This window comes from Anthonomus grandis, chromosome 6, assembly GCF_022605725.1.
Source record: "Anthonomus grandis grandis chromosome 6, icAntGran1.3, whole genome shotgun sequence".
NCBI lineage: Eukaryota > Metazoa > Arthropoda > Insecta > Coleoptera > Curculionidae > Anthonomus > Anthonomus grandis.
This window is the reverse complement of record NC_065551.1, coordinates 35004831-35018705: the sequence shown is the minus strand read 5'-3', so window position 1 is coordinate 35018705 and position 13875 is coordinate 35004831. Positions and strand designations below refer to the sequence as shown.

At 25.3% G+C, this 13875-nt stretch overlaps 1 protein-coding gene across 6 annotated transcripts in view; it reads right to left on the bottom strand.

Moving 5' to 3' along the window:
- The window catches only part of LOC126737822 (neurobeachin), a 529789-nt gene that overhangs the window by 357088 nt on the left and 158826 nt on the right, over positions 1-13875 (bottom strand). For all 6 annotated transcript variants that reach the window (XM_050442884.1, XM_050442885.1, XM_050442880.1 and 3 more), the window contains exons 3-4: positions 8777-8903; positions 984-1084 (exon numbers count right to left, since the gene is read on the bottom strand). In XM_050442884.1, coding sequence (XP_050298841.1) covers positions 984-1084; positions 8777-8903 — 228 coding nt within the window. The remainder of the gene's footprint in view (positions 1-983; positions 1085-8776; positions 8904-13875) is intronic.

The following is a 13875-nucleotide window of genomic DNA, read 5'->3' as shown; positions in this document are numbered from 1 at the left end:
GCAAATGCTGATTTTATTCCAGGCACTTACACATTTATTATTTCGATACATGCAAATTGTGCGTGGACCTTAAAAATGAAAAATAACCTAAAATAATCTAAAATCTGACTCTTGATACAAAAAGTTGGGTTAAGGACAAACTGCTTCACTGAAAGTGTGTTTATGTAAGTTTCTCTAGTATAGTCAAAATAATACATGGAATGCCTTATAATAGCTCTTAGTTAAGGGTTACAATAACAAAAGTTGAGTCAAGGATACACTGCATCTTTGAGGTAAATTTACATAATTTCTCCTGTTGTATGTTCATCCATTAGGCTACAATAAACTAAAAATTAATTGAATTGCGGTAATAGAACTTGGGACATAGAACTAGCTCCATATAAGTTTCATCATTCAATTTCCAGAAGATCCAGACCTACTCCTGGACTATAAAATACACGCTTAATTACCTTAGTTATGGTCAAGTTAGACTGCATTAATAGAAGACTTTGTCAAATTTACTCGGTTAAGAACAAACTGCATCTGCGGCAGCAAATAAACCTTTTTATAGCCCCCTTAATTGTCAGACTAGAATTTCCTTTCATCCCTGTTCATCAAGTCTCCACCACACTTTTCTTTTCCAATCGGGTAAATCGCATCAGTAACAGCAGTTTTCTTGCACAATTAAAGCAAGTGAATGTCAAAAAAGGGCTCTCTGGATAGACTGACCCTTGGCCCCCCTTAACCCCTTTTTCGATTGAGCTTTATGAGTTTTCCAAGTAATTTATAAAGGGCCGAACCTTATCTACTAGGATTATTATAGACGAAAATTCCAATCGGGAAAATTAGTTATAGGAGGGAGGAAGGGTCAAGTCAAAGTTTGATAAAGTAATGGCTTAAGATCGATAAAGGTCCGGGGATGATTGAGATCTATCGGGATCATTTTAGCTTTATATATTTACGAGGAATTAAAAAGGGAATTAAATTAAACGTAGCATACATACCCATTTGCCATTCGAAGCCTTCATGGCGCCAAAAAGTAATTTCAGTTCTTTCACTGTGATGCTGTAACTTGCCAAGACGCCGAGCATTTCTATGAGCAAATCTGAAAGGTATAAACAAGTTTCCATTAGTGGAATTGGAAAACGTCCGTTTTCGGTTCGATGGGGGTATATCAATTTTAAATGGAATTTTCATTGGTGTACTGAGTAATTAATTATTTTGGGGAAGAGAAGGACCTTTTATGGTTGTTATTGCTGAATTAAATATAACAAGTGAGATAAAGTAGTCGATATTTGGCTCATTAAAATTTATTTGATGAAATTATGCTTTTATTATATTTTGGTGCCCTATTTTGTTTTTTTCTGTCTATACTTGCTTTTTCCCATATATTTTAATTCTTTATTCCAATTTTTATTATCGCTAATAAAATGTCGAATTTTTGTACGCAGTTTTTTTAATTGCCTTAATATTCTCACCCTCACTCCTAAATATCATATTTTTTAAGAAATTTTTCTAAGCACAATACCGATATTTGTATAATTCGGCCAAAAATTATGAATGTTTAAAAAACAGGAAAAATTAAAATAATTAGAAATCATTTTCCAAAAGTTATGGAAAACAAGGGAAATGAGGTAATGCCTTTTTTCCAGGCACATGGAGTTTCTGGATTATCTGGAAGAAGCAAACTATGAACCATATAATGCTGAACAAAACTTTGAAAGAGATTTGGTATAAATAAGACTTTTAGAGGTAAATTCAGTTTTTTAAAAATTGAGGTAAAGTAAGGAGTAGATGTAATTATTTGTTTCTTTCAGGTAATCAAGGTACTACAAACTTCAACTACCTAGTATTATATCCAGGGATAGCATATATTTTTTTTGTGATTTTGTGATTTTCAGGATATAGGAAATGAAAATTCGTGCTTTTTTTAATTTTTTTTTTAATATGTACCACAATATTTTTTTTTTATTACATTTTGAATTATCACAAATCTATACCCTAATTTTTGTAATTTAATTGCGATTCTCTATAAAGTACCTAGAACAAAATGTTACTTTTTTTAAATTTTATACCCAACAAGTGAATTTTCCATTTAAACGTTTAATTTAAAGTGTTATTTTTTAATTTTAAATTTCTTGTTTTTCAACCTAAAGCAGTAAATTTTATTGATATTTTTAATAATTTTACAATAATTCACTAGAAAACTTAATTTATTATAATTAATTAAATGTACAAAAATAATACTGAGCGCATTAACACACCTTCGCAAAATTCACTTTTATATATATTTATGATTAAAAATTTCGATTTATTAATTTTTTTTTATCAAAACGTCAAATTCAGTCGTCGATTTTTGCAATTATTTTCTTAAATTTTTTGTTTTTTAATATTAATGTGCATCAAAATTATTTTTTTATAGCCTTAATAATATAATTAATTTTTATATTTTTATTTTCCTGAAAAAAATATTTTTTTTGCATTTATATACTGGTACCAGCTTTGGACACTAAGAGTTTGCTTAAAATTAAAAAAAAAGAAGAACATTTAATTTGATTTTATTGGCTAGTAAATATCTTGATTTCTAGTGGCTAAAATGTTATAGTTATTGATCTTTGGGATATTCTAATGGATTCTAATGGCTAATTACTAAAACTCATACACATAAAATCAAGATATTAATATTATTCTTACTGAAGTGCCTGGAAGAAATAAAATAATTTGACTCTTATTGGCACGTAAATATTTTGATATCTAGTAGGTAGAATTCTGTAACTATTGATTTGTGAAATACTCTTATGGCTCTTTTAGCCCGTTTTAAAATAGCTTCTAAAATTCATATACTAAAGTGCTTAGAAGAAATTAAACTTTTATTGGAAACTGAAAATCTTGATTCCTAATGGCTGAATCGTTGTAATTATTGATTTCTACGATACTTCAAAAGCTTTTCAAGCAATCACTGGAACAATTACTAAAATTCATACAGTAAAAATCAAGATATTGATATTTTTTTCACTACAGTGCCTAGAAGAAATAAAATAATTTGACTCTTATTGAACATTAAAGATCTTGATTTCTAATAAGTAAAATGTTGCGATTATTGATTTTTGAGATACTCTAGTGACTTTTTTAGCAGTTTTTGAACAAATTACTAAAGTTAATACACTAAGAATCAAGATATTGATATTGTTCTCACTGGAATTCCGAGAAGATATAAAATAATTTCACTCTTATTGGCAACTAAATATCTTGATTTCTAGTTATTAAAATATTAAAATTATTGATTTCTGGAATACTCCAAAGGCTCCCTAAGCAACTACTAAAAAAATATTGAAATGCATTATACTAAAAATCAAGATATTGACATTTTTGTCATTAGAAATTAGGCCACTAAATATCTTGATTTCTAATACGTAAAATATTCTAGTTATTGATTTTGAGGATACCTTAATAAAAAATTTTAATGAAAAACTGCTAAATTATATTTGTATTTAATTTTACTATATGGTTTTTTTTCTCTAGAAAATTTGTACAGGTTTTCGATTTTCAATTTTTAGTAGTTTTTGGCTTATATAGTTAGCTTTATGTGAAATTTTTAGAAAAAAAAAATGATGTTTTCAAAAAATATTTTTTTTTCAATTTTGTTTAGTTTTTTCAAAAAACGCTGAAATAGGTGTCCAATGAAATTGTCCATAGAACATTTATACAATTTTTCAATTTTGAACTTTTGGTAGTTTTTGAGTTATGACCATTTTGTGAATTTTTTAGGAAAAATACATATTTTTTTTTTTGATTTTATTAAGTTTTTTCAAAAAACGCTGAAATAGGTGTTGAATGAAATTGTCCACAAAACATTTATACGAATTTTTAATATTAAATTTTCAGTACTTTTTGAGTTATGAGCATTTTGTGAAAATTTTAGGAAAAAAAAACGATTTTTTCAAAAAAAAATTTTTTCTCAATATCATTGAGTTTTTCAAAAAACGCTGAAATAGGTGTCTAACGAAATTGTCCATAGAACATTTATGCAAATTTTCAATTTTGAATTTTTGGTAGTTTTTGAGTTATAAGCATTTTGTGAAATTTTTTAGGGAAAAAAAAAACGATTTTTTAAAAAAAAATTTTTTTCTCAATATCATTGAGTTTTTCAAAAAACGCTGAAATAGGTGTCTAACGAAATTATCCATAGAACATTTATGCAAATTTTCAATTTTGAATTTTTGGTAGTTTTTGAGTTATAAGCATTTTGTGAAATTTTTTAGGGAAAAAAAAACGATTTTTTTAAAAAAAAAAATTTTCTCAATATCATTGAGTTTTTCAAAAAACGCTGAAATAGGTGTCTAACGAAATTGTCCATAGAACATTTATGCAAATTTTCAATTTTAAATTTTTGGTAGTTCTTGAGTTATAAGCATTTTGTGAAATTTTTTAGGGAAAAAAAAAACGATTTTTTAAAAAAAAATTTTTTTCTCAATATCATTGAGTTTTTCAAAAAACGCTGAAATAGGTGTCTAACGAAATTATCCATAGAACATTTATGCAAATTTTCAATTTTGAATTTTTGGTAGTTTTTGAGTTATAAGCATTTTGTGAAAATTTTAGGAAAAAAAACGATTTTTTCAAAAAAAAATTTTTTCTCAATATCATTGAGTTTTTCAAAAAACGCTGAAATAGGTGTCTAACGAAATTGTCCATAGAACATTTATGCAAATTTTCAATTTTGAATTTTTGGTAGTTTTTGAGTTATAAGCATTTTGTGAAATTTTTTAGGGAAAAAAAAAAACGATTTTTTAAAAAAAAATTTTTTTCTCAATATCATTGAGTTTTTCAAAAAACGCTGAAATAGGTGTCTAACGAAATTATCCATAGAACATTTATGCAAATTTTCAATTTTGAATTTTTGGTAGTTTTTGAGTTATAAGCATTTTGTGAAATTTTTTAGGGAAAAAAAAAACGATTTTTTTAAAAAAAAAAAATTTTCTCAATATCATTGAGTTTTTCAAAAAACGCTGAAATAGGTGTCTAACGAAATTGTCCATAGAACATTTATGCAAATTTTCAATTTTAAATTTTTGGTAGTTCTTGAGTTATAAGCATTTTGTGAAATTTTTTAGGGAAAAAAAAAACGATTTTTTAAAAAAAAAATTTTTTCTCAATATCATTGAGTTTTTCAAAAAACGCTGAAATAGGTGTCTAACGAAATTGTCCATAGAACATTTATGCAAATTTTCAATTTTGAATTTTTGGTAGTTCTTGAGTTATAAGCATTTTGTGAAATTTTTTAGGGAAAAAAAAAACGATTTTTTAAAAAAAAAATTTTTTCTCAATATCATTGAGTTTTTCAAAAAACGCTGAAATAGGTGTCTAATGAAATTGTCCATAGAACATTTACGCAAATTTTCAATTTTGAATTTTTGGTAGTTTTTGAGTTATGAGCATTTTGTGAAATTTTTTAGGGAAAAAAAAACGATTTTTTCAAAAAAATTTTTTTCTCAAAATCATTAGGTTTTTCAAAAAACGCTGAAATAGGTGTCTAATGAATTTGTCCATAGAACATTTATGCAAATTTTCAATTTTAAATTTTTGGTAGTTTTTGAGTTATAAGCGATTTGTGAAATTTATAGAGAAAAACATAATTAAAAACAAAATTTTTTTTTTCAACTCCAATCAATTTTTTAAGAAACATTAAAATAGGTGTCCGATGAACACATAAATGTCCACAGAACATTTGCACAAATTTTTAATTTTGAATTTCAAATAGTTTTGGAAATATGACCGTTTTTTGAAATTTTTAGAAAAAAATCCATTAATAAAGATTTTTTACAGGTTGTCAAAGTTGATGGTGAAAATTTTCCGAATGTTTGGAATACCCAATATAAAAACCTTCATATTTCTCTCAAAAATGGTCCAAATTTGTTGAAAATTACCTCAGTTTGTTTGGATATCTTCAGTTTTTATTAATAAAAATATTCCAAGTCCATATTTTTAATAAAGATTTTTTTACAGGTTGTCAAAGTTGATGGTAAAAATGTTTCCAATTTTTGGGAAACCCAATATAAAAACTTTCATATTTCCCTTAAAAATGGTCCAAATTTGTTAAAGATTGCCTCAATTCGTTTGGATAACTTCAGTTTTTATTTTTTTTTAATATTTCAAGTCAATATTTTTAATAAAGATTTTTTTACAGGTTGTTAAAGTTGATGGTAATAATGTTTCCAATTTTTGGAACACCCAATATAAAAACCTTCATATTTCCAATCATCCATCATCAAAAAATATAAACTTCTTATTACCATTGTTTACATATTCTTAACTTACAAAAACAAATTAGCTTTTTACTGTAATTTTTGTTTCTATATCATAATGTTCCTATTTGCCCTCCCCATTCATTTTTATTGAAATTTCTAATCAAAAACTACTACATTATACATTAAAAAAAAAACAGGAAAAATATAGTCATTCCCTTTTGTGATTAAACCTGCATTGTTTCACAACGCTATTATTGTCGTTAAAAAAAACTGAAAATATGAAAATGTCCATCTGCCTTTTTTGCATTATAACTGCCGGTCCATTAGCGAAATTAAAAAGCTCAACGTACAATAAAAAAAAACGTTTTTCATTCATTTTAATGCTCCATGGCACGAGAGAGATATCAACCTTAAAAAACATTTTTCGGATCTTTTCCCTATAGTCAGTCAGTCTCGATTTATCCTCAGGTAGTAACCATTTTCTGCCTTTTTTTAAAAGAACTTACTCGCTTTTATGAAACAGAGAGGGAAAAATGCCTTTAAAGGGTATCCGTTGCACTCTGTTTTTCCCTGTTTCTCTCTTACTTTTAGACAATTTAAAATTGAGGAGAACAATTTTATCTGCATAAAATGAAAAATACCACTATTCCGTTTCGCGGTGAAGTTTGATAATAAGGGTTCCGAATAATTATTACGGTTCGAATATTGGAAGTTCGAGTCGACGTCCGGCTGTTAATTAAGGAGAAACTTTTTTAATTGATGCCGAATAATCGATAAGAGAGAATGCAGAGTTAATGGAGAGAAAAATAATTAACATTTTACATAAATTTAAATACTTTTTAGAAGAATGATACCGTTAGTATCGTTTGTTTAGTGCACTTGGTTCAATGGCAAAACCAGATTTTAAATGATATTTAATTTTTTGTTTTGCTACGATACTTTTTTATTAAGTTTAATTGACAATTTCTTATTAGAGTTTAATATTTTGGACTGTTTTATTTTCATGAATAATATGTCGATTTTTATTACATTTTTCTCTCTTCTACTTATAGGCAATAATCATCATTTCTTTCTTTAGTTTTTCGGGACATCTTATGCTTAAATATGCCTAAATATCTCAAAACGTCAATTTTTTATAATTCTTGTAATTTAAAAAAAAAGGTTTTGATTTTATAATTTTTTTTGCTTTTTTCCGGTCGATATACATTTTTCTTTAAAACATTAATTTTTCAAGAGATTTTCATATGCTTTTATGTTACTTTCCCTATGTTATTTTTATTTAAATTTTTGCTACTTGAATTCAAGATTTCTCGCTTAATATTCATTCTTTTATATTTTCTTAAGAAGTTTGGTCTAGATGAAACTTATGATTTTTTCTTAGATTTTCACGGCATTGTGCTTTGGATAATAATCATCCAATTAAATTTCTTTTTAAAGCCTGGCTTTAAGACATGTTTTTACAAGTTTAGAACTGAAATAAGCTTAAATGCCTTGAAATAAGCAAATTAGGTTTTTTTTATATTTTAACTATAACTATAATATTTTAGCCACTAGAAATCAAGATTTTCAGTTGTGAATAAAAATTAAATTATTTTATTTTTTCCAGGCTCTTTAGCGAGAAAAATGTCAATATCTTGATTTTTAGTATGTGGATTTTAATATTTTTTTCAGCAGTTGCTCAAAAATCCCCTGAAGTATTTTAGAAATCAATAATTAGAGTACTTTAGCCACTAAAAATCAAGATATTCAGTTGCCAATAACGGTTAAATTATTTTAATTTCTTCCAGGCACTCTAGTGAGAAAAATGTGATTATTTTAACTTTTAGTGTATGCATTCTGGTGATTTGCTTAAAAAGTGCTAAAAAATCCGTTAAAATGCATAGGGAGGTGCAAATAGTAACAGTAAAATTTACAAAATTAAACTAAAAAAATTGTTTGTTTTTCTAAGGAAATTAAGAATATGCAAAAAATGGCAAAAAACTTGGTTAAAATTGGATAACACGCAGTCAAATAGTAAAAAAAATTACATTAAATAATGCATAATTTTAAAGGGAATGGTTGTCACTTTTATATTTTAGGTGGTTTTATAGAACTTCTTGCATGAAATCTGAGGAATAGGTGAAAAAATGCTAAAAAACACACTTTTAAAGAATTAAAAATTTACACTCACTGATGCATAATTCAATAGAGACTGAGTGCCACTTTAATATTTAAGCTGCTTTTTTTATATTTCATACATGACATAGATTCCAAAGTGAATTTTACGATAACAAACAGTAAAATATCAAGCATTTCTTACATGGAATTTAAAAACAACGAAAAAAACACGTTTGACTAAAATTGAGTAATGTACAGCTAAAAAATAAAAAAATGCTCACTCACTGATGCATAATTCAATAGGGACCGAATGCCACTTTTATATTCCACCTGTTTTTCTTACATTTCATACACGACATGGATTCCAAAGTGAATTTTACGATGATAAAAGGTCAAACGTCCACCTTGACGTTGGCCAAAGTGGCCTACGGAGGGAAATTCTGAAAGATTACCTGCTACGACGGCGTCCGCATATCGGAGTCGCTTGAGTACGTGCTCGATAAGGCCGACGTCGGTGCACGCCTGCAGATTTCGGACGCTTTTCCGCAGGATCGCGATGAAAACGCTCCAAATTTCGGCCTGCAACAATAAACAAAAAAAAAGTTAATTTAAAAATTGACGATACGAAGTTTTTGTTATACGGTCTGTCTAAAAAAAGACCTTTTACTGGTAAGAGAAGTACCTGGTTAAAAAACCGGTCGAACACGTTAATTCTCTTTTATTTATTTGAACGTTTTCTAATATCTGAAAAATATACAGGGTGCGTCAAGAAGACTCAGCACTTTATTACTTTAAATAGAACACCCCATTTATTAATGCATTTTTGGATTCTATGATAAATTCTAAGCAAGTGCCATGTCTAATAAACACCCCATACCACCATCTTGCACTGTTTTCGAAATATCTGTTTTAAAATTTAAATTATTTAACTCTTGGTAGTTTTTTGTGTCACTTTGACTTTGATTAATAGATTTGAGAGTATTTCAATTAAATGAAAGCGAAAAAAGTGCATTATTAAGGTTAAAAGCCCAAGCAACATATCATATATTATTATCGTTAAATATATATTTATTTAACGATTTTTTACTGACATTTTGGCTTTGGTATATTTACCAACTGTATATGGTCATAATATATTTATTAAACAGTAACAACTATTTTCGCTCTAGGCGTTAGAATAGAGGATGTGGAGTAATGTGAGACAATTCATGCAATAAATACTTCTTCATCTTACCCATTATTATTAAATTGTTAATATTCAGTTTGTCTCTTTCTGAATTTTCATAATTTTTGAGAAAATCATTAGAAATAAAGGAACTCCGTGGATTTTTAAGAAATTTTTATCGCATTCTTGAAATTAATTTTAATATATTTTAAGAAATCTTAAAAATAATAAACGAATTCTATTAATTGCAGTCAGTTTAACAATGCTCGGAATTGTTTAAAAAAATCATAATTATTTTAGGATACCACTAAAATTGAAGGAATTGCATGTAATTTTAAGTTTCTTTTTATGCTCTTGGAATTTTCATAAATTTTATGAACTGTCATATTTAAAAGAATTCCATGAATTTTCGGTCAATTTAAGAATCTTTGGAACCTTTACATATTGATGCAAAAAAGAACAAAATGTTGATATTAAATTTTTTTAAGAATTTTCATAATATTTTTGGAAATCATTTAAATTGAAGCAATTCCATGGCACTTTAGGAATTTTTTTTAACATGCTTTGGAATTTTTTATGAATTTTAAAAAATAGAAACGAATTCCATTTATAGTCAATTCTTGCAAACTTAATGAATTTTTTGCTATTCAGGAATTTTACAATATTTTATGAAATTGTTAAAACTAAAGGACTTTAAAAAATTGTTATGGCATCCTTGGAATTTTCAGTAATTTTAATTACTTTAGCAACTGTCAAAATTAAAAGAAAGTCAACGAATTTGCAATCAGAAATTTTCCAAAATCGTTTGCAAAAAAATTGCAGAAACATTAAATAAATTTCATGACATTTTAGGAAACCAACAAAATTAAACAAATTATATGGTCCTTGAAATTTTCATGATTTTTAAAAAATTTGAATAAATTTAAGAAACTGTCAAAAACGTAAAAGAATTCCAGTGAATTTGCAGTCAACATAAGAATCCTTGACATTTTTAAAAAAATTGCCAAAAATTTTTTAAACATTTTTTCGGTCAATTTAAGAATCTTTGGAACCTTTACAGATTTTTGCAAAAAAAACAAAATTTTGAAATTGCATTTTTTTTTAATTTTTATATTATTTTTTTCGGAATTCATCATTAAAATTGAAGGAATTCCATGGCACTTTAAGAATTTTTTTTAACATCCTTGGAATTTTTTATGAATTTTTAGAAACAGAAACGAATTCCGCTTGAACTCAATTCATGCAAATTTAATGGATTTTTGGCTATTCTCGAATTTTACAATATTTTATGAAATTGTCAATAATAAAGGACCTCCATGTTGGTTTAAAAAATTATTATAGCATCCTTGGAATTTTCATTAATTTTTAAGTAATTTCAATTATTTTATTAACTGTCAAAATTAAAAGAAAGTCAACGAATTTGTAATCAGAAATTTCCCAAAATTTTTCAACAATTTTGCAGAAATTTTAATTTAAATTTATAACATTTTAGGAAACCAAAAAAATTGAACAACGTATATGGTCCTTGAAATTTTCATGATTTTTAAAAAATTTGAATAAATTTAAGAAACTGTCAAGAATTCCAGTGATTTTGCAGTCAAGATAAGAATCCTTGACATTTTTAAAGAACTTAAAAAAAATTGTCAAAATTAAAAAATTCCTTGCAAATCTTCAGTCATTTTAAGAATAATAATAATAATGTACTTTATTTAGTACAAGGTGTAAAGGTTATCACAGCATAATAATTAATTACATAATAAAGACGAAAATTTAAGAGTGAAAAGTAAGTATGTACATCGAGATATTTGTAAACTAAAAATAAAATAGAAACTAAATACTTAATCTAATTTATAAAAGATAAAACTGATTAAAATAAAGGACGAGTAAAAATTGTAAAAATTAAAATTAAAATTAAATAAAATCAAAGTGCAAAATTGTAAATATAAAAATAAATAATAAAACCTGATAAAAATTAAGCCTTAAGCAAAAAAACTTAATCAGATGCAATAAAACAATAAATATATCCTTCTTTGTTCATTATTGTTATTGACATAAATCTGTCTGTCTTTAAATTTTCAATTTTTTTTAGAAAATAATTAATTAAAGAAATTCCGTGTCAATTAAAAAGTTTTTTTTTTATCATCCGTGGAATTTCAATAGATTTCTTAAAGTCATTTAAAAACTGCTAAAAATAAAAGAATTGCAATAAATTTACAGATAATTTATTTTTAATATTTAATTACAATTTCTAGGCACGACGATTTTATGCAGTTTTTTTCAGATTTGCAAGAATTCTATAATGTTGCAATTCTGAAAAATCCTTAAAAAAAACTGAATTTCGTGCAATTTTAAGAAATTTTATTTAAATATCACACATTTCCAAAATTAAAAGAATTTAATAAAATTGAAATTATTTTATGAATCCTTGAAATTTCCAGGCTGTTTATCTAAAAGAATTTTTGGAATTGCAGGAATTCTAAAGAAATTCGATAATATTTTAGCAAACTCTTAAAACTAAAGAAATTCCATGTCAATTAAAAATTTTTAAGAAGTTTTAATTTTTAAGAAATCTTAGACATAATAAAAGAATTCTTTTAATTACAGTCAGTTTAATTATCCTCGAAATTGTTTAAAAAAATCACAATTATTTTAGGATACCATTAAAATTGAAGGAATTTCATGCAATTTAAAGTTTTTTTAATGCTCTTGGAATTTTCATAAATTCTATTAAATTTTATGAACCGTCATATTAAAAAGAATTCCATAAATTCTCGGTCAATTTAAGAATCTTTGGAACCTTAACAGATTTTTCAAAAAAAAACAACATTTTGGAATTGCATTTTTTAAGAATTTTCATAATATTTTTGGAAATCATAATAATTTTTTCAGAATTTTTTTTAACATCCTTGGAGTTTTTTATGAATTATAAGAAATAGAAACGAATTCCGCTTTTAGTCAATTCATGCAAATTTAATGGATTTTTGGCTATTCTGGAATTTTACAATATTTTATGAAATTGTCAATATTAAAGGACCTCCATGTTGGTTTAAAAAATTGTTATGGCATCATTGAAATTTTCATTAATTTTTCAGTAATTTTAATATTTTCACCAACTGTCAAAATTAAAAGAAAGTCAACGAATTTGTAATCAGAAATTTCCCAAAATTTTTCAACAATTTTGCAGAAATTTTAATTTAAATTTATAACATTTTAGGAAACCAAAAAAATTGAACAACGTATATGGTCCTTGAAATTTTCATGATTTTTAAAAAATTTGAATAAATTTAAGAAACTGTCAAGAATTCCAGTGATTTTGCAGTCAAGATAAGAATCCTTGACATTTTTAAAGAACTTAAAAAAAATTGTCAAAATTAAAAAATTCCTTGCAAATCTTCAGTCATTTTAAGAATAATAATAATAATGTACTTTATTTAGTACAAGGTGTAAAGGTTATCACAGCATAATAATTAATTACATAATAAAGACGAAAATTTAAGAGTGAAAAGTAAGTATGTACATCGAGATATTTGTAAACTAAAAATAAAATAGAAACTAAATACTTAATCTAATTTATAAAAGATAAAACTGATTAAAATAAAGGACGAGTAAAAATTGTAAAAATTAAAATTAAAATTAAATAAAATCAAAGTGCAAAATTGTAAATATAAAAATAAATAATAAAACCTGATAAAAATTAAGCCTTAAGCAAAAAAACTTAATCAGATGCAATAAAACAATAAATATATCCTTCTTTGTTCATTATTGTTATTGACATAAATCTGTCTGTCTTTAAATTTTCAATTTTTTTTAGAAAATAATTAATTAAAGAAATTCCGTGTCAATTAAAAAGTTTTTTTTTTATCATCCGTGGAATTTCAATAGATTTCTTAAAGTCATTTAAAAACTGCTAAAAATAAAAGAATTGCAATAAATTTACAGATAATTTATTTTTAATATTTAATTACAATTTCTAGGCACGACGATTTTATGCAGTTTTTTTCAGATTTGCAAGAATTCTATAATGTTGCAATTCTGAAAAATCCTTAAAAAAAACTGAATTTCGTGCAATTTTAAGAAATTTTATTTAAATATCACACATTTCCAAAATTAAAAGAATTTAATAAAATTGAAATTATTTTATGAATCCTTGAAATTTCCAGGCTGTTTATCTAAAAGAATTTTTGGAATTGCAGGAATTTTAAAGAAATTCGATAATATTTTAGCAAACTCTTAAAACTAAAGAAATTCCATGTCAATTAAAAATTTTTAAAAAGTTTTAATTTTTAAGAAATCTTAGACATAATAAAAGAATTCTTTTAATTGCAGTCAGTTTAATTATCCTCGAAATTGTTTAAAAAAATCATAATTATTTTAGGATACCATTAA